The sequence below is a fragment of the Apis florea genome, unplaced genomic scaffold (genome assembly GCF_048593485.1).
Source record: "Apis florea isolate Af1SG1 unplaced genomic scaffold, ASM4859348v1 contig_3696_pilon, whole genome shotgun sequence".
Lineage (NCBI taxonomy): Eukaryota > Metazoa > Arthropoda > Insecta > Hymenoptera > Apidae > Apis > Apis florea.
The window spans coordinates 2,091,794-2,114,068 of NW_028256809.1; the positions used below are offsets into that span (position 1 = coordinate 2,091,794).

Sequence of the window (22,275 nt, forward strand, 5' to 3'; positions counted from 1 at the left end):
GCGTTTAATCTTTTGTTTAAATAAATATTCTTTCTCTCCTAAAAATAATACATAAAATTAAAACAATTTGCAACGATTAATTAATCGTAATTGCCAAAACAAAATTGTTTTCAACTTGTTCAACGTGTTTCCACTACTCGAAAATGATCGAAAGTGGGAATCAAGTATATACGAAGAGGATGGAGTAAAAAACGGACATCCGGATTCTCGAGTTTCGAAATTCGAACGTTTTACCGCTCGCTACCGGGTGTTCTCCAGTTTCATCCTCTTGTGGCGTCTCCCAATTAGCGACGATACACTAAATACGGCCAACCTTCGCGTGGATGCGACACATGTACACGCGTGGTGGTGGACGAATACGTCACAGTGAGATCTCGTGCGGCTGAAAAACGCGGATCGAGTGGCCCCTTTTCATCTTGCCGCCGACACTCTGCCACCTTCCTCCATACTTTCCACGGAGAGAGAGGGAGAGAGAGAGAGAGAGATAGAGAGAGAGAGAGAGATGAGAGAGAGAGAGAGGGGGGGGGGTACGTACACGTGTTCTGAGCTGATCACTTTTTTTCCTCTTCCCCCTTTTTTCTCTCGGTTTTAATATAAAGTGTACACCGAAGAGTGTAAAATAATAAATGTTAATATTATTATCGTGCCGAAGTTGAAGTTAAGTAAGATAATTATTGAAAGTAGATTTTTTTAATTGGACTGTTGTTCTTTCGCGTTCTTACATTAATTTTAAATATCAAATATTTAAGAATGATTTAATATCTCGATTGATCGTTGGGATTAATTTGTGATGTATTTTTTCTAGAAAGTGATAGTTTATTTATATATACTTCGAGTAAAAATTCATTGTTTAATGTGTAATGTATTCGACGCAGTATCGTTGAATATTAATGTGTTGATGACAAAATGACTCGATATGTGAACTTTTAAATCTAAAATTGACGAGAAAAATATTTATTTTTCGATAATGATGAGGAGACTCCAGGCATGTTTTTAAGTCTGATGTTAAAAAGACAAGATTGCAAGGTGAACACGATTCTTCACTACGTAATCTCAATAAATTATGGGGAGGGGGGGAGGGGGGAGGAGGGGGGGGGGAGAACAATTGATATCTGCCAAGAAATAAATCTTATTAGGAATGGATAAAAACAAATTACAACTAATTTAAGTGCAAAAATATTAAATTCGTTGAAACTTGTTATTTTCTATCTCTTTTTTTGCACAAAATTAAATTAAAAGAATAAATTAACAATATAATTTAACAAACTAAATAAAGTAATCAGAGTAAAATACATATTTCCTTTTTGGTTATATAAAGTTAAAATTCTACAATTTCAACAAAAATTAAATTACTGAGGATACATTTTCAGTAAATGTAGCACACAAATATATACTTTTTATTTCATTTCACCCTTTCCTAAACGATTCTTCTAAACGATTAGCTTCAAGAGTTTCGAGTAGTCACGTAACCGTGAGAGACAACTGCAAAGGACAACGATAGAAATGAGAAATACGAAGAAGTCACCACGACTCTTTTCAAGTATATCCATATGCGAGTGTTTCCTTCGATTTTTTCCCCTTTATCAACGTATATAAGTGCCTACCCAAATGTTAAAATGGCACCTCCTTTTTTTAATTACTTTCATTCAAACTCGGTAAAGCCTTGGGAACGAACCGTTCTTACAATTTCTTTTTCTTGTTGAAAATCATTTAATTAACACTTTCCTGTCACAAGAAAAAATTATATCTTCAATTGCAAAGAAGCATCTGCGTCTAATTATTTTTTATTTATTTTTAACCCTCCATAATATATATAGATAGAATCTCTTTAGAAAATGTTTTCAGAAATAGAAATCAAGATTGAATATTTTATTTATTTAATTAATATAAGCTAGTCTTTGTATATATAGATATATAAAAAATGATGTTGATAATATATACTTTCCTTAAAAATATCGATAAAACAATTACTTGAAATTTTATTACAGCACACTTAACAAATTATTACATGATAAAACTGATAAGTTTAAAAGTTTCACTCGATGAATGTTATTCCGAATCAGGACATTTCTGGACATTGGTTAAAGCAAGGATTAGAAAGATTCGGAAGAAATCGTATTTCATATTGATTTCAAATGCAACCTGTTCAAGGTTTGTGCAAGGACTTCACCGTTCAAAGCAATCGTGGGCATCGTTAAGTAGGTTGATCAAAAGCACAAAAGAAATCTTCTCAAATTTGGCAATACTCATTGTCCGTTTTCAAAAATCCTTCATAATGGCTAGTCTGAATCTCGTAAACGGTTCGACCCCTCGAATTACTGCGTCAAATATCAACTAAACGACGAGGTTTAGGTGGAGAAAGCGCGGCAACCGTAAAAGCAACAATGATTGTTATTGCTATAAACGAGTTGGTGGATCGTAAATCATTTTTGACAAACTTTCTCGGTATTAGCCTTGGCAAGCTCTCACACCTTGATCTTCATAATATTATTACGATCGATATTTTTATTCGTTATTAATCCTTTCGTGAGGAGGGTAATAGTAAATATCGGATTTCCTTTTTTTTTTTTTTCTTTTTTAATGGAATTATACATATTTCTTAACACTTGCATCAATGGATTACATCTCGACATTTTTTATGAAAAAATTTAATCTAATTAAACAAATTATTATATTTAGTAAATTTGTTATAGTTCAACAAATATTTTGATTTCAATTTTGTAAAATCTTGCTGCACGAAATGCGAGGAAAGACGAGAACGAACGTCAGTATCACTTTGAACGTCTTCTTTCTTGTTCAAATTATCTTCTAAATTAATAATTTTTAAGCACACATTGTTAGTATTTTTGTATAAAAGATTTACAGCGATACATTGAAAAAATTAGTCATTGCAACACGTACAATTATTATTATTCTTACTTTATCTTAATTTTAACAAAATTCACTTCTCCATGTAATTCAACAATACCCACATTATAAATACCAAATGATAAAAAGAATTTTGAAAAATAATACAAATAATACACGATGCAACTATGAAATTTAAATTTTAAACGGGCAACTTGGGGCTGAAAACTAAGCCTAAGCAACTGGAGTGGACACATAGATCGGCCATAGATTGAGTTCGTAGAGAAAGAGTTTCTCTACGGGGGATGCGCGCCGATTGCTCGTGAAACATGTTAATTCGAGCGTTTATCGGGGGAACAGCTGACTTGTGTCCGATGTACTCCACCTGCCCGACATTTACAAAGCCATTAGCAAGCTCATAAAGCCGCATTTCATTGGTCCAATAAACCTCCCTCCGCCACGTGATACGCTAATTTCTCGATATTCGCCGATAATTGGCTTAATTCAACTGTGCACCACGTGCCCAGCCAATAATCTGGAACAACTGATGCCCGCCGTACCCGCTTTCACCGTGATATCCCGTGATATATACATATATCAGGCGTTGTTTGCGCGGCTAATTCGAAAACTGTTCTCTGTGAATGTTATCGGCCTTTTTTTCACTCTGCTCAAATTGTCCTGTCCTTTCTCAATTGCTCGCGTATTTTTCTTCCTTTTCCCATTTTCGGCCACCCGTCGATTTAATCGAACTTTTGATTAAAACGTTCTTAATTTCGTACGCGATTTACAATTTAAATTTACGTTATTGTTGCTTGGTTCTTGTTGTTCCTCTTTATGAAAATAAGTATGAAAAATTATTGTATTAAATTATTAACGATACTTTTTCAAAATAAGCAACGATTTTCTTTTCGTTAAATGATTGGATAAAGGATATATAAAAAAAAAAGTTTAGATTTTTAATAATAGAAATAATTTGTTTCAATAAAAATAATTATTATGTCATCTATCAGGATGCGTGTATTATGTGCGTTTCGTTGATGAAACTGTCGCAATATTAAATTCAATGCTATGACGACAAAAATCATGACATTTATGTTAAAAATGTTACATATGTAACATTATACGTATTATGTCTGGTGTCAAACTCTGAAAATCTAGAATCCTATATATCTATTTCTATTTCTATTTCTTTTTTTCTGATTGCTCCAGTTGCTTCTTGATGCAATTGAAATGAAGATTAAAAAGATTAAATTTACGGATATTTTCGGATCGACCATATTTTAATTGTAGGGTATTCAAGTTCACAATTGTGAATAATTTTTTTTCATTTTTTTTTGAAGCGTTTTAAAGTAAAAAGTAATTTTCAACCAGCTTTATTTTCAATCTATTAGAAACTATTTAAGTATCGAAAATGTTCAAAGATAGGTAAGCGAAGATTCTTCCTTTTCTAAGTATTTTTAAGGGCCTTAAATATTATATTGATTTTGAATTTTGTTCCAGGATGTTCCTTTTGTTGTAAGAGCAATTTCGGCTGATAATTCGGGCTATTATCCGATTAAATGTTAAAACACGAGTTAAAAGAATAGATTCGTATACAATTTTTTCATTTTTTATTGTGTTTGTAAACGATGTTAGCTAATCCGATTTGTCGAATAAAGGCAATTTCGAGACTGACCAATTTTATAGATATTACTGACTCGTAATTAGTACCTAATATTACCTAAGTTTGACCTTAGAAAATATACCTGAACTAGCAGGTGCAACTTTTAATGGTTGATCATTTATTTCTATTTGAGTAAATAAAGGAAAAAATGTTCGAACAAAAAAATTCTTTATAAAAAAACATCTTCATTAAGTAATTTCCGTTTGTACGTTTTATCTATAATACTAAATTTCCAATACTAAAAGTTACATACATATACGTGTCTTCAAAGTATTTAGGCTTCCCCTTCTCCAATAATTATTCCTTTAAATATCATATATGTTTTTTTCTAATTTGTCAATTCATGTAAAAACTCGTTTCGAGTAGAGCAGTGCATAATCATTCACAGCATCATTCTTCTAATCATTTCCAAAAGGAGGCCATTCCAATTTTGGATATGTTCTAGCAAGAAGATCTTATGTGTGATTGTGATTCAAAAGAATTACATCATATATAAATTCAATTATAAATCATAATTTAAGATGTACAACTTTTCCTTTTGCAACATAAATTTAATAAAATTAAAAATAATTATATTTCTTCGATAAATATTTTTTTCTTAAACAAATATTTTCGATTAATATCTGCATACACTTGCATGGATTTCGTTTTGGAAGCAAATGCAATACTGGATTGGGGGGGAGGGAGGGGGGGGTTGACTACAATGATCAGGAGATAGATCGTGGAATACGGTAACATTATTCGATAGAACGTAAAACACGTGGGAACGAGCTCGTCACATCGATGCTCGATGGCTGTAGATCTCCGTTGTGGACGTAATTTTCACACGAGGGGGGGATGGAGGGGGTGGTGGTGTATAGATTTCGCATAAACCAACGTTACACCGCACACGCAAGTAAATTAGGCGCTTAATCAAACCGTTTAATCAGCGGCATGATTGCGACCGCATCTGCTGCACCGGCTGTTCACACCAATTATCTACTACGGATTGGCGAAACTACAGTCGCTTCCAAATATCGAATATTCCTATTGGATTCGATTTCTTTCTGTGATTACTCTTATTACACCATATATCCTTGTAATTTATCTACGATGGACAATGATTTAGCTAATTTTGAATGAGATTTTTATGGATAATATTTATGGAAAATATAGATGATATTTTAATCGTCATTATAAGTGTATTATTATTTTAAATTATGTAAGAATGTTAGGTTATTTAACAACGAATCTTTTTCCATAAATTCTTCTTTTCTTTCTATTATCAATTTTTTAATTTATTATCACTTCACTTTTTGTACTTTATTATGAGATAATGATTTAATTTCTTCTTTCAAATTTACATTTAAAAAAATATATTAATGTAAATATTTTATACAGAGGTTTATATAGATTAGATTTGTGAAAATGGAGAGAAAAGGATCAACGTTCGTATTTTTGTTAAAATTAAGATAAAAATATTGTTTCCAATAATTTATTTCATAATTTCCACGATAATCTACAATGAAGGGAAATATCTTGACTTTTCACATGCAGCATCCAGTTTTGTCGTCAATTTCGAATGATTATGACGCTTATAAAAGATCAATTCATTTATTTGATCGTTTGACACATAAAACGCTCTGAAATCCATGCTGGTTTTACAAATTTCGCAAACATATATCTATGCAAATAAAGTTTTTTCAATACAAATACAAATATCAGATTCAATATGTATTTGTTATATATATATATAATAACGTATAATTTTCATAATTTTTATTTTTAATGATATGATTAATTATCAGTACAAAAACAACCATTAAAATTTTTAGGTTAAGTTAGGTTTCTTTTCAACTATAAAGAAATCTTTAAATAAAAAAAAATTATTTCTTGTATAAAAAAAGATTAAAAAACTGGAAAGGAGTTGATTCGCTTTGGTGTTTTTTCATTAGCGTTTAGCTTTAAAATTGCTGAATTAATTCTTTAAACATCTTCCAAAAGGAAGAAACTTTTAACTTCTATAATGAAGATTTGCAAATTAAATAGTTTATATTAATTAATCTTTCTTATCAATCATTCTTCATCTTTAAATATTGTATATCTTTTAAAAATGTTGCTGCATTATTTTTTTTTATAACGTAATGGAGAATTTGCTAGGAATATTTGTTTAGAAATATTTCAGTAGTCGTTGATGTATCATTGTTTCCTTTTTTTACATTCTCCAATCAATTATTGATTTTTAACTCTATCAATTAATATCTCAAAAAATTTTATTCCTATTTTTTTTTTTATATATAATACAATAAAGTATTACAATTAAAATACACTATATAAATTAAATATAAGTTTTATAGAATCAAATTGGTATTATCATCTTCACCTCTGTAAACATCAAAAGTTTCATTAATAATTCAACCGTTTCATCTACAAAGAGCTATTAAATCCATAGTTTATTCTGACGTAAAAGTTTCATGAAATGTGTGACTTTAATGGCTTCGCGATTTCTATTTTCATGGTCGTCGTCCATTTCAAGTTTGACCAACGAGAGCAGAAATGTTCCTTTTCCAATATTGAGAGGAATTGAACGAGCCAAACAGAACAACGAAAAAATGCTACAGATTTAATTGTATGGCTGTATTTCAACTAAAAGCGAAAAGTTATTGTAGTTGTAAAATATGCACGAAAATAATGCTCATTTTTGGAAAAAAGATCTATCCCATTTTACCTATCGATCGTTCTTTTTAAAGGTCGATAAATTTTCTTACCCAGAGAATGAATTATGGTACTTACTGCTGCTCTAGATTCGATTTGAAATGGACTTCTTCCATTTTGTTACATCACCAGGTATTCTAATAAGGATACAACTAAAATCTACTACAAATACTTATTGTGCATAAAGCGTGGAAGTATGAGAAAAATATTTGAAAATCATATATATATATATGTTTTGAAAAATGAAATTGGAGTGGAATTGAAAAAATTTGATATTAATAAAATTTCTCGAAGCGATAGAAAATTGCCAATTTTAAATTAAAAACTGACTGATATTCATCTTCTTGTTTGTTGAAGTTTCAATCTTTAGACACTCGTTTCAAGTTGTCTGAAAGAAAAACAAAAACAAATAAACTATTCTACTAAAAGATATTTCTATTTTTTCCTTATATATATATAAGAAATATATATTTCATTATATTTTATATTAAATATAAAAATATAATTTATTTTGACACTAATATAAACTCGAAACTTCTTCGTTAAAAATTATTCAAATATTCTCAGATGAAAGATTTCGTGTGCATTAGAATCTTAAAGATAAATTCTGTTAGAAAAACATTCTTTTATCAATCACTCTTATTAAAAAAATAACAATTTGATGATTCTACTTTTTAGATCATCGCATGTTTTTATTTTTTATTATTTCACGAAGTAGGGAATTAATTTGCACATCCATTGAAATAGTACGATGTATCATTTCTCTTGCAACCAGGGAATTAAAACCGAATTAAATCGTGTTTTGTAGTTTGTAGGTGGTGAAAGAGGCTGATTAAAGATTAACGCGAAGTAGAGTTTTCGGTGTCGTCGTAAACGTCGAACGGTCCCGGTCGTGCAAAAATTATTAGCAATCTCTGATCCAATTTTGAACATGGCGCTCGTTTTCCTAGAAATTGCCACTCCATATCTGAATTTTCATCGATGATTTATTGACACATATGTGACATATGTTATTTTTTTTTTCCATTGAAAACGGAACAGACGAATAGAAAATAAAGATTGATCTAATTTCTTATAATTGTGTCTATATATATATATGTAATATCTTGTATTTTGGTAATAAAAGTAATGCCATTCTGTCTGATGGAAAGATATTTTATTGTAAATATTATTCATAAATAAGTAAATCATTGTCTAATTTATTAAATACAAGGATAAAGAAAAATATAAAAATAAAAAAAATAATAATTCTTTTAATTCATTTTATATATAGAATATAATATAATATAAAAAAATTATCGTGGTTTCTATGTAAAATTAAAGTAAAAGAAAAAAAGTATTTTAAGATTTTGTTTTCAAATAAATCAAGATTCTTTAATATTTATTCAAATAAATTTCTTTAATCTAAGAAAAATTTATATAATTATCTTGAAGTCTTAATAATTGAGTAATTAATTTTTTTATAAAAATTCATACAGATAAAATAAAATATATATATATATATATATATATATAAAAGGGTGCGTTTTATCAGAAGTCGAAAAAAGTGTACCCAATTTCGTTCTCTTAGTTTTAATGAAAGATTAAAAGAAATATACATTTGTTATACACATATTATCCACATATATTAAAAATGTTTCGAATTTATAAAATTATATATATGTTTAAATAACAATTAAAGTTAAAATCATGCAAAAAATATATTCATTTTTATTAATATTTCAATTTATTTTAAAAAGTAAGATAAATAATCTAAAAGAAAATTTTATCATTATGCGATAGAACAGACTTTCTTAATTAATTAATTTTTATTTTCAATAATAAGTAATAAATAATAATTAATCAATAATAAATTTTGTTATACAAGAGGTAGAAATAACTTAAAAACACATGACACGATAGCGTCAGTGGTATTAAGTGATATTCATCTGTTTCCAACGCTATTATCACCACGTGTTTCACCAAAATATTTTACTTATATATTCTATATTTTATACGAAAATAAAAATAATTATATAATTTTTCTTAATGTTTTTCTTAGTAGAAAAATCTATTTTATTATATACACGATGTAACTAAATTTTCCTCCATGTATTAATTTTTATGACTACAGTGAAAATGATCAGTAAAAATGTCTGACATATTTACATGTTATATAATTTAATAATTACTTACATATATCACTTTGTTCTTCCATGAAATCAATTTCTTGTTAAAAATAAATGAATAACTATATATCACTAAAAGCACACAAATATTAAATTCCAAATTTAAAAAATTACTTTTAGAATTAACTTTTTCAAAAACTATATAGATTCTGGGATAAACAGTTTGCACATTCGTTTGCACTCAATACATTATGTATTAATTGTTGTATAAAAAATTTTTTAAAGGTTACAAAACAGAAAAAAATTTTAAATTTATTAAATAGTGATAGTGAGTAACGAGGTTTACTCGATGGCTCTACACTTGCAGAATGTCGCGTGAAAAAGAAAATAGATTTTAATACGTACGCATTCCGATATGCGGCGTAGCAATCGAATAGCTTTACTAGCTCGAATTAAAATAAAATTTTACTAAAATTTTTATTATAAATATCGTTATAATTGTTAATCGTTAAAAGGCTAATAATAATAATAAATAATTTGGATTTAATAGAAATTTGGCCTATTAATAAACTTCGACTAAGTACTTATTTTACCTTAATTATAGAGAACTGGCTCTATTCTATATAATTCTATATAATTCTACACTGATCATAAATCGCGCATGAATAACTTTTATAATTAAATATGAAATGAATAGCACAAATTTTTGAAATATAACGTTAATAAATAATAAACATTATCGTGTAATTTATTTATACTCAGAATTATCAAAGGATTATAATAACTGTAAAAACTGTTATAAAATTATAATAGTCAAATAAAAAACTAAAACACTTAAAAATACAATAAACTTAATAATTTTTTGGAATATATATTTTTTAGAAAGTAGTATTATTTAATAAAACATTATTAATGATTTAAATCATAAACACATGCAATGACAATAAAGTTTCTACTGTCAAATCAATATATAAACGAATATCTAATTTAATTAATTGTTAAATCTTGTTAAATTGTTAAATATATTTTTTATTTTATTATCAATTAACTTTTATTTAATTTTTATAATTTAAATAATACTCGTTCATCTTGAAAATTATAATTTCAAAGAAATTAAATTTTCATTATGATGTTAATAATATTCATTTGTAGAATATTTATTTTAATACATTTGAAACAGTATTTTGAATTATCTTTTGCGACGTCACATTTTTCTCATTATTTTTATTTAAATTTGACTTCTAGATTCTTGTACAAAGGCTATATAAAGGCTATATATGATAGAAATGTGATGAAAAAATGGCGAGATTTTTTGAATTAATTACAAGTTGTTATTATATATATTTGTACAAGTTTATTCAAATTTTATCTTTTATTTTATTTAAATTTTAAAATATTATTATATAAATATAAAAATAAAATAATAAAACATTATATATTAAATAAATTTATTTAAATGAAACATATTTAGAAAAATTTAAATAAAATAAAATAAAAAAAATTGTTTCAATTTAATTCTGAATGAATATACGATCAACGATAAATATCTTATCACATATCATTTTATGAAGTTTATTAATTTTCCTAATACGAATTTTTATTTTAGATTTTATAAAATCTAGTTTCAATTTTTAAATATAAACAATCGACAAGATATGTACAAGTATCATAAATAACAATTTTCCATTGTAAGTTGCATAATGAAATTATTCCAACTGAAAGTATCAACCTTTTATTTCGTCTTACCAAACATCGCTGTTATTTCCAGGAAAATTTTGGTAGACAAAATAAATGTTTTACGAAAGTTCGTTTGCATGCACCGGAAAAGGAAAAGGAAACGCAACGGAGGAACGAAACGATGCAATTTTTACAATCGTACGGTCATTTAAAATAGAGCAAAGTTTTTACGAGGACAATCGTGCTTGAAGAAAACGCCGTAATAGTGGTAGGAAGTCAGAAATTCTTTGCTTTTTTATGACGTTATTGCACAACGAGTTTGTTAAAGAAAAATTTACGATCTTTAGGATATCTCTTTGCTACATAGCAAACAGCTGTTCGATGCTTTTTCAAACGAGCAATTTTCATTTCCGTCTTTGTGGATTGAAAATAATTACTTTTCGAATTTTTACCGTCAATACGTGATTTTTAATAAAATACACTTTCATAAAAAAATAGTTATCAATTTTTTATCCATATTTTTACATTGAAATATTAAATTATTAATACAAAGTCGATATTTTTTTTATTACACAAATATTTCATTCCAAATATCAATATAAATAATTCAATTATTTAAATATTTGAATAAATTAAATTAACGTTTAATTCGAAAATGTGTATTTCAAATTGGGAAAAATTACAATTGATATCTCGAATTTCAAAGACAGAGCTAAAATTTGAGTTATATAGAATTTATCGAAATTTTCGAATTTAACAAATGGAAACATACGAAAATTAATAATTTTTCAAGAGAGGCAAGTTCAATCTTTAAATTACATAAATGTTACATAAAAATATAAATGTGATCATGAAATTAACGAAAAACCATTGCTTCTACTGGATGTGCATGTGAAAATAAGGATAATGGCTCGTCGTCTTTTTATATTTTCTGTGCTCATCTGTCTGAGATAATTGAAAAAAATTGATTGATCGAATGATTCGTGATAACATCTTGCGATACATAGCTATAAATTTCGAATTGTCGAATAGAAATTCGAAAAAAAACTTTGATTCGTAGAAGATAATTATTCTAAATTTAAGATAAAATAATCTATCTGAATATACGTGGCAAATAATTCGAATTAACATAAATTTTCTTCAATTCAATTAAATTTATTTCGATTTAGAGAAGTCACAGCAATAGATTCAAAATAAATAAACAAAATTGTAAGTTTTATAAAGATTTTTGATTTATTAAAATTCATATTCGTACACGATAAATAAATCAAATCTTAGTTAAAAATACGTAAAAGTACGAGTACAAATATGGAAATATTTTTGTTTTATTTAACGTTTAATAAAGGAAAGAATATGATTCATAAATGAAAAAAAGGAAAAAATTTTGTAGAAATAAAGTTTCATGACAGACTGAAATACTGATGTAATAACGGATTCTGCATTATAGAATACAAAAGGTCGATCATATTTACTTTATACATATTTATATGATGTTTGTTGTTTTGAGATGATTTAAAGCTAACAGTCATACCAATAATTTATACAAATACCGTATAAAATGTCAAATTGCTTTCAAATTAGAGAATTATCATCCGAAGGAATCTTAAAAAAAAAATCTTAAAAATTGAGAAAAATACAAGCACATTGTAAAATTATTATTTTATCTTCTAGATAAAAAACGAATTCGAATTGTTAATTGAAAATATAATTTAATTTTGTATAAACAAATAAAAGATCTAGATTTAATAATATTAATAAAAAAAATCACATGTTGGTTGATAAATTTTTTAATAAAGTGCCATTATACTTTACACATAACAGAATAAGTATATTTAATCTATAGATTTTTGGAAATATAAACATCAATTAATTTTTCTAAAAGATATTCATTATTAAAGCGTTGTGTCAAACTTTAATAATAAAATTAGACATAGGCTAGATCTAATTAAGATATATATATATATATCTTGATTTATAGATTATAAACAATAAATTGTAATAATTTCACGCAAAAAAAGGAAAAAAAATAGAAAAAAAGATAAATCTCCAGAAGAATAATGAAATATTTTGATATCCCGTTCCTCTTAATAACATTGTAAATCATTATTATATACAATTCTGTCTCTCGAGTCAACCTTTCTCAAAATCAATCTTCCATTCCAAAATATTTGAAGCGAAAAGGGAAAAGGGATCGGATACTTTCCTTTTAAAAATCCTAAATTATTATTATTTGAATCAAACCTGTACCATTCAAGCATCATCAATTTTCAATTTTCCTCTCGTATAATACAAGAAAAAGGCTGGCTATATAATCCCAAGATAAGTGTGTACTTACTTACATAGAGAGAAAATACAATACGATATCCCTTTTGCAAAATTGAAGTTCATCAGCGGGTGGAAGTTCACAGAGGGCCAATTCGACCGAATTTGCGCGAGGAAATAACGACAGATAATTTCCGTGTGCTTGCATGCATAAGCCGATGCTGTTGGCTCATCTCGCGAGAAAAATGCATCTTCGGTCGAAGAGAGGGAGATGAGAGCAGGGTTGAATGGGAGAAAATAGGCAGAGCCGCGGACTCTCGCGACCAATGAGGCGTCGGTGCACAAGGTAGCGGCCAATCACGAACCGTGACGAAACGATGGCTCCTCGGCGATGGCAAGGTTGTATAAATTTGCGTGGCTCTCTGGTTGGTCCCTTCATTTCATATTAGTTCTCTTCTCGGAGTATCGTTCGTCGCGTCGTCGATACTTGCTGTTTTTAAAAAGTTTAAAAGTCCATCGTTCGAAAGGGTTTCGGTTTTTTTTTTTTTCCTACCAACGGTAAATTCACGGTAGTGAAATGACAATCCCGGGTCAATAACATTGCCGAGCATTTCGTTCGAAACGGTAGTGTATTTATTTGTTTGAAAAAAAAAAAAAAAAAAGACAAGAAAAGAAGAAAAAAAAACAGTGATCTCTCAAGAAACGAGTGCGTACATTTGCATTTGGGGGGGGTGTGTGTGAGACTTGATTCCGAGGATAGAATGCAAGGTTATCAAAGGAATTATGAGGACGAGCAAAGGGATCAGAAGGAGGATGAGACGATAGTGGTGGACCTCGTGCCCCCCCAGTATCAACTTAGTCCTCCGGAAAGTCCGCCGCCGGGAAACATGCCAAAAACACCTGAGAAAGGTGAGTGTACGAATTTTCGCATGACACGAAAATTTTTTTTTTTTGGATAAAAAGTTTAGGAGAAAATCGATTTGTGCCTTCATCGTTCGCGAATAATTCACGCGGAGTTTTTTTAGAGAAGAAAAGAAAAAAAAAAAAAAAAAAAAAAAAAAAGAATCGCCTCTCCTTTCGTCGGCTCGCTAAAAATGTCTCGATTTCCGATAACAAATGCCAAGTCAGGTATACGAACAATAAATATTTCACTTTGGAAACACAGGTAGAAGGATATTTTAGAGAAAGTTATCTTCTTATTTATATAATAATACTTGTAATAAGTAGGCACGTTTAAATAAATATTTTAAGTAATAAAATATTTATTAGAGCGTTAATTAATCACAAAAGTTAATCCAATTTGTCGTTAATGGGCATTATGACTATATACTTTCAAGATTCTGGTGGCCTTTTTGTTCACCATAGAACGATCATGAAAATAAATAAACGGATTATTGTTAACAAATACTGTTACAAATCTCTTCGTCCGAAAGTAGGATTTATTGTAAGTTATCATTTTATGGTTGATCATAGAAAGTTCCTTTCAAAATTTTAGTTTATTGCCATGCCAAAATTGGCCTGCCATTTAAACGTTAAATCTCCATCGGATTATCGGATGTCTTTGTTTTTCTCCTTCATCGAGCACAACTTTCTCGATGAGATTAATCGAGATTTACATTTAAAATATATTAATATTTCTTTTCTTTTTCCATTTCTATTAATCGATTATCCTATCACGACCATTTAAATCGTTAATTTTCGAAAACATCATTCAAACAACACGATGACAAATATTATTGAATATTCATTATTTCAAATTTTTTTTTTTTTTTTTCGGAGATTCGCGATAATGGAAGTTTATTTAAATAATAACACGTTAAATACGTGTTGAAATATAAAATATTTGCGTTTCTTTTTTTTTTCTCTCTCGCTTTTGTCTTAATCTATTTAAATCGTTAGATAATTTTCGAAACTTATTCGAACGTCACGATGACAAATATCGTATCATTGGATATTCATTATTTCAAATTTTTTTTTTTTTTTTTTCAAAGATTTACAAGAAGTTTGTTTAGGTAATAACTTCTTAAATAGACGTTGAAATCTAAAATATTCTCTCTCTCTCTCTCTCTCTCTTTTCTCAATCTATTCAAATAGATTTAAACAATTTTCGAAATTCTTTCAATTATCGCAATGATGAATATTATCGAACAGTCATTTTCATTTTAAATTTTATTTTCGACGATTTATTAAAAAATTTGTTTAGGTATATACCTAGTTGTGGAAATGGAAGAAGGGACATTTATCCTCTTATCCCACGAAAAAGAAAACGAGTAGATGCAAGATCGAGTAGATGCAAACCGAAGAGAATTGTGATAAAAGAACGTGGGACTGCCGAAAATGAGTTCAGGTGAGGTCCAAATGCCCCTCTGAAATCTTTTCAATCTCTCGTCTCGCAACGACGGTTTCTAAATAAACGGCCCCCTGCTATTTTATGAGGCGTTCAGCGTGTAACCGCATCGCGAAAACTTCCTCCGTGACCGCATTTCTTCCGAGACAAATTTGTAGCGTGTCCGACGATCGCACGATCCAACATTCGTGCGATATTTCCTGAAAATTTTTCGATTTTCTCCAAATTTTATAGATCTCCTTTTTTTCTCTCTCGAGATTTCATTTCATTTTTCAACTTTCTGTTTGAATATCTCTCTGTGATATACATATTTTTTGTTGTAGAAGATCGTTGCGCAAATTCTTTGAAGATTGTTTTGAATTTTAAAAAAATTTCTTTTAATTTTCTAATAATGTTTACAGATGTTTGTTTGATATGACCACGTGTTAACAAGTGTTATTATCAATTTCCTCAGATTCGCCATCGCAGAACCAATCGTTGTCCTCGATGGACCCGAATATCAGAAGGTACAGGACAGCTTTTACTAGGGAACAGTTGTCGAGATTAGAGAAAGAGTTTCACAGAGAGAATTACGTGAGCAGGCCAAGGAGGTGTGAATTAGCCGCACAATTACACCTGCCGGAATCCACAATCAAGGTAGCTTAGAGTTTAATTATTGAACGATCAATTAGACAAATCGTTTCATACCGTGTTCGCTCACGACAGAATATTTATCGAGGATAAGTAAACGTAATGAAGTTCAGTGTAAAGTATGAAGTAAACAATGAGCTCATCTTCCGGCCTATACATAGAAAAATGTTTTATTAACACCTAGGCATGTTTAATTAATACCGGTAATCGACGGTAGCGAAAATACACAGGATAAATCTTTTTTTTTTTTTTTTTTCGTTTCTTTTTACGCAATTTCGTCAAACGAACCTTTCTCGGTCGAAAGAATAAAATTTCTTTCACTTCGAACGACGAAAAGCTTCACGTGAAATCAGAGGCTCGAAACGATGAAACTGTACATAGTAGAATTATTAAAAAAAAATGTTAATTTCATTGGAAGCAAAAATAACTTTACGAATTAGGGTGTATTAATTTCAAGTAGTTGAATAATTTTAAAACGAAAGGATTTATCGAGACAATTAATTATCGAGCCGAGTTTCGTGAACTCGCGGCCACTGGCTCGCGAATTATAATTCGAAAAGAAGCGAAGAAGAACGGTAAAAAGTCCGTTGTCGATTCTTTTTCTTTCTTTTTTCATTTCTCTCTCTCTCTCTCTCTCAAACAGTCAATCACGAAGGGGAAACAAAAATTTCTTGGCCTTTCGATCCCCCTTGATCCTTTTTCCGTGACTTCTTAATTTCTTTCGACACCAGGACCGGTCGATCCGGTTCGAGGTGTTAAGCACTTTAATTAGCGGTTTTCCCGGGTTACCTTTGACTTTAATGGATCCCTTAATTTCTCATCTCGGCCGCACAACAGCTATAAAACCATCTACCGACGGAAATGATCGAGGTGTTAAATGGTAGAAACGTTAGCCCCAACGCGACCTCCCTTTCCGCTCTCCAAATCCCCGAACGTGTCATAAAACGACGATTCTCTCTCGAAAAGAAACTCATCCTCCAACGTGACACGAATACTACGATTCTAGCCCGAAACGACCGATTCCATCCAATTTCCAGGTTTGGTTTCAAAATCGTCGGATGAAGGATAAGCGGCAAAGGATGGCGATGGCGTGGCCCTACGCCATGTACACGGACCCAGCCCTCGCGGCCACACTGCTGGCCGCGGCAACGGCGTCCCTGCCACCGCCCCCGTACCACGGGCCACCGGGTATACCGCCGACCCACCTGGCCCCAAGCTACCCTGCGGCCGCAGCCGCGGCCTACTACGCGGCCAGGTACACGCCGTACCCGTCCCCCGTCACGGGCACGGGCTCGTCGGCCCTTCACAGGCCCCATCCGCGCACGGCGGCCGCCTACCCGGCGCACCCCCACATCCTCCAACCTCACCCGTCGCTGCAACCCCTACATCTGTCCGGCCTGGGCGTTCCCACGGTGGGGAGCACCGCCTTCCAGATGAACAGCCCACCCTCGAGCGCCTCCGCCGTCTACAGGCCGAGCTTGCACCCCGAGATGAGCCCGGTCCACTCCGACGCGTCGAGCGACTGCGACTGCGTCGGGGCGCAGCCACACCACAACGGGCAGCAGCAGCACATGGATGGGAAGAGCCCGTCGCCCAATATGATCCACGCAGCCGGCCAACAACAACTGGTGCCGTCCAAGCTGACCCCAACGGGGATCAGTATCAGCGGTTTGCCGGGCAGCATTCAGACGATCGGCGTTTTCGACGGGAAGAATTCGTACAGCGCTATAATGTCCTCGTCGCCCACGAAGATGGAGCCGCCCAAGTTGTTCCAGCCTTACAAGAACGATATATCCGAGAGGGCGTAAGAACGAGAGACTCGTTGTGTTTTTTCTATTCTCTTTTGATCCGAGGCAAGTGGAAGCAGGAATTGTTGTGGTTCCCGTTGAAATTTTTTAGATTTTCTTTTTTTTTTTTTTTTCCTCTTTGGAAAAAGTCAAAGCTGGTTGTGTTAGATGTGTGTACATAATCGTCGTGTTGTACATGATCGGTGTATTTTCATCAGTGTATCGTATCGAATCGATATTGGACTTAGAGTACGAATTCAAGAAGTAAGGTTTGATTCTTAATCTGGTCACAGTTTGAATTGGAAAAGAAAAAAAAAAGAATTTAAAAAAAAAAAAGGAATATATATATATATATATACATATATATACATATATATACATGAAAAGACTGCAAAAAAAGAAAAAAGCGTAAACGAAGGTAGTTGAACTGCTAATGTTCGATGGAGAATAATTTATTTTTTTTATTAATTCGTTCGTATTTGGAATTTTCTTAGACGAGATCTGAGAATGAACAATTTAATTTTTTATTCTTAATCTGGTCGTGTTGAAATTTCTTATTTATTAGGAATGGAACGTTAACGAGATTATTACTCTCGAAACAAAAGTTGAACCGTCGAAATGTAATAGAGAATCGAGGACTTTTTAATTTGATGGAAATATAATTAAACGGTTTTATGTGAAACATAAAAACATTTGGGAGTTGAACTGCCAATATAACCGAGACTGAAATGCAAATGTAAATAATTTATTGTAAAATGAAAATTGTACCTGTTAATATTTTAAACGACAATTTCAGCGTCCGAATTTTATATAGTTAAAATCTGTATATAGTTAGAATATAAAAGTATGTACTTGAATGTTTCGATATAATTAGATTGCTTAACGTGTGATTTTTTACTTCTAATTTTTGATAAGGAGATGTAAAAATTTTAATTAATTTATCAATTTATATATATATATATATATATACATATATATATATATATATATAAAATTTTGTAGAAAGTTTTTGCAATTAGAATACATTGTACCATTCATTTATTATTTAGAGCATAAGTGTAAGTATACTGCGATTTGTCTCCAACCAAAGTATTTAAGCTACATATTGTTAATATTTAAAATTAAGTGTTCGTGTCCGTTCGAATAAATACAATTAGGTAATAATTCGTAAAACAAAAAAAAAAAAGTAAATACAAATATATATAAGAAATATATGTAAGATAAGTATGAAAAAAAAAAAAAAGGAAATATTATATGTGTATATATATATATATATATATATAGTTACGCCAAAAAGTCACAAAATCATTAAGTTATTAAGTTGTTAATTCATTAAGTTATACAGTCTATCTTCGAGAGAGAGAAAAAAAAAAAATAAAATAGAAATATACCTGATAGTTTTTGCTTCTTTCGTTTTTCATCCTCGACTATTTTGTACAAAAGATATCGAATAACGTGACCATTTTATAACCAATAAATGTATATGAATAATAAACAAAAAAATACAAATCTAGTAATAACTTTCACTAAGTCATTTTACAGATAAATAGATAATTATCCAATTTTAAATTTTCAGTAATAAAAAAAAAAAAAATTCATACGTTTCGCAAAATCAACAATCGATTATAGAATAAATTTATTCATAGTGAAAATAATAATAATAATAATAATGATAAAAAATATTATTATAGAAAGCGATTTTAATTCTATGTATTTATTTTCTACATTGCGCTGTATCATTATACATTACAAGGAAAAATATTTCTATATTATTTATTTTTTTGTCTTCGTGTCTTAGAAATATTATTAGCATCATATATATATATACATATGTTTCTATACTTATTTCACATAATTTCTGTATTATTTCTATATTGTTATGTTTTGTTTATATTTTATGTGAGCAACAATAAAATTAATCGTTGAACTTAATAACTTGTATTCACTGTAATCAAATAATTATAACATATACATTGTCTTCCTGACAAACTTAATAAAAAAGAAAATATTCTTATCCTCGAGTAATTTACTGTCGATGGATGGAATAATTAAATTTTCGTGTAAAATAATAAGTAATATTTAATTTTTATAATAATTAGAATTCAAATAGAACAAAAATCTCAAAATGAACTTTAGCATTGTCTTTCGTATCGTTTCATTTAATGGATCGTTTCAATTGCAAAAACAAGAAGGGCGCATATTTCAAGGATATTTATTACCAATCATTTGACGATGTCCAGAAGAACCAAGGAAATACATATTATTGTATAATAATCGTATTCTTAAGATATTGATGACGGTTTAAAGTATGTTTTCCATTAACATCTTTTAATCGATATTCCTCGTTTCTACCGCAACAGAAAGTTTCCTGTATGCGCATATTTCATTTATTCTGATTCTGATTTTATATCACAAGAATCAAAGAAAATATTGTACAATAATCGTACTCTTAGAATATGAATTGAAAATAGATATAATGACGGGAAATGAAAATAGAATATGAATTAATAGACAATTAATATTTTTTACGAATAAAGAATGAAATGGATTTCACTTAAACGATCTGAAACGTTTAATTCAAAAGAATTAAATTGGAAAAAGAGAAATACGTGCCTAATAAAACTGGAATTATAGATTCAATTTCATAAATTATTATAGATCTATTATGATTGATATTGCTTAGTTGCAGTTTGCATAATTCATTCTCAAAAATTTTATATTATCTCATATTACTTACTGATTTTGTTTAATTTACATAAAATAAAAAATTTATTTTTATTAAATTTCTTTTAATGATTAAAAATTATAGAAAATCATATTAAATTTTTAGAAGCATTATAAATGAAATCATCTCTCAATTCCAAATCACCAAATCGAAATTTTCTCTTCTAAAAAAATTATCAAGTCTTTGCTTAATCACGAATTTGTTGTGAGACGTCGACATCGTAATAAAATTAATATAATTTATCCTATTTCATCTAAATCTTTCCTCTTCTTTCTTTTCTTAAAAAAAAAAAAAAGAAAGCATTTTGTGCAATAATCGAAGCCTTCATTTACGAAATGAATATGTATTACACAAGTAATGAACAATACCAAAATATGATTATTGTGCAATATAGATCGAATCTATGCATATAATAGCAATGATAGCAATAAATAGATGCCATTGCATGAATATAAATAGTGAAAATTCAGACGATCTCAGAGATATCATTTATACTTGAGGGTACGTAGACAATTAACTCTTCGAACGATTCTGATGGGAAAACAAGATAATTCTGTATAAACGCCACCAGCTTAACGACCCATTCGGGGTTTAACTATGAGTATACTATCACCCGTTTCCCCTTATTTGACATGGCCGAATTGAAACACATTTTGGGGAACTGCACTGGAATAGGATATCTGGGTAGGATAGAATGCGTGAAACAATTTCTCGCGAAACTCTTATCATAATGATTATTTTTATACTTTTAGCTCTTTTCTTTTTTTTTAATTTCAAAAAAATTGCATCATTTCTAAAATGATTCAAACATAAAATAGACGTAATAAAAGTATACGTGCAATTGGATACAATCTTCGTGTAAATAGAGATACGTTTATTTTTAATTATTCGTAAAATGAATTAAAAATTTCGAAGAAAATAATTAATCTTAAAATTGGAAAAATCAATTGGTTAAAAAATATTAAGAGCTAAAAAAAAATATTAATTGCGTGGATGCAAGATGGAAAAATGACAGGAGGGGTGGAAAGTGAGGAAGAACGAGGAAGATACCTGCCACTCGTAAAAACATAAAATTTCTAACCTGGAGGGAAAAAAATCGCCACGCTAATCTACCGTCATAAATATAAAACGAGCCGTTTTGTTGGTCGCTTGTAAAAAAATTATCGAAAAAATTTTAGAAAAAGACTATCAACCGAGAGGAGATACCCAAGGTTTGTCTAAGAATATTATAAAATATTTAAGCGTTATATTATCTAAGCGAAAACTTATTGCCGTAAAGCGATTAGCCTTTTCAATGGTCAAATAGTCACAGAGGTAACTATTAGTGTCTTCAATTTTCTCACCCAACTTTTTTATTTTTATTTTTTTTATTATTTTTTTTTTTTTCTAACTTCATTTCTCCACACTTTATTTCATCTGGCTCATCGTTAAGAAACGTATACAAATACGTAGTTTTTTTTTTTTTTTTTTTCTTTTATTGTACTTCTTCGAGCTGTACTTTCCCCATCTTTTATTTAAGAAATAGTTGATTTTAA

At 29.7% G+C, this 22,275-nt stretch overlaps 1 protein-coding gene and 1 long non-coding RNA gene across 2 annotated transcripts in view; one reads left to right on the forward strand and one right to left on the reverse strand.

Annotated features, from left to right (window-relative positions):
* The window catches only part of LOC147656534 (uncharacterized), a 53,313-nt gene that overhangs the window by 8,254 nt on the left and 22,784 nt on the right, over positions 1–22,275 (reverse strand). The gene's annotated exons all lie outside the window — the stretch shown is intronic.
* On the forward strand, positions 13,945–18,036 carry eve (segmentation protein even-skipped). The gene is made up of 3 exons (XM_086914728.1): positions 13,945–14,160; positions 16,053–16,234; positions 17,266–18,036. The coding sequence occupies exons 1-3, from the start codon at positions 14,013–14,015 to the stop codon at positions 18,034–18,036; spliced, it is 1,101 nt and encodes a 366-aa protein (XP_086770854.1). The 5' UTR covers positions 13,945–14,012.

What these genes read in the sequence shown, in the direction of transcription:
- eve (XM_086914728.1), top strand. Translation starts at nt 14,013, where the DNA reads ATGCAAGGTTATCAAAGGAATTATGAGGACGAGCAAAGGGATCAGAAG. An exon ending in GCCAAAAACACCTGAGAAAG is followed by an intron (nt 14,161 to 16,052) that starts GTGAGTGTACGA and finishes CAATTTCCTCAG; the next exon opens with ATTCGCCATCGCAGAACCAA. An exon ending in TGCCGGAATCCACAATCAAG is followed by an intron (nt 16,235 to 17,265) that starts GTAGCTTAGAGT and finishes TCCAATTTCCAG; the next exon opens with GTTTGGTTTCAAAATCGTCG.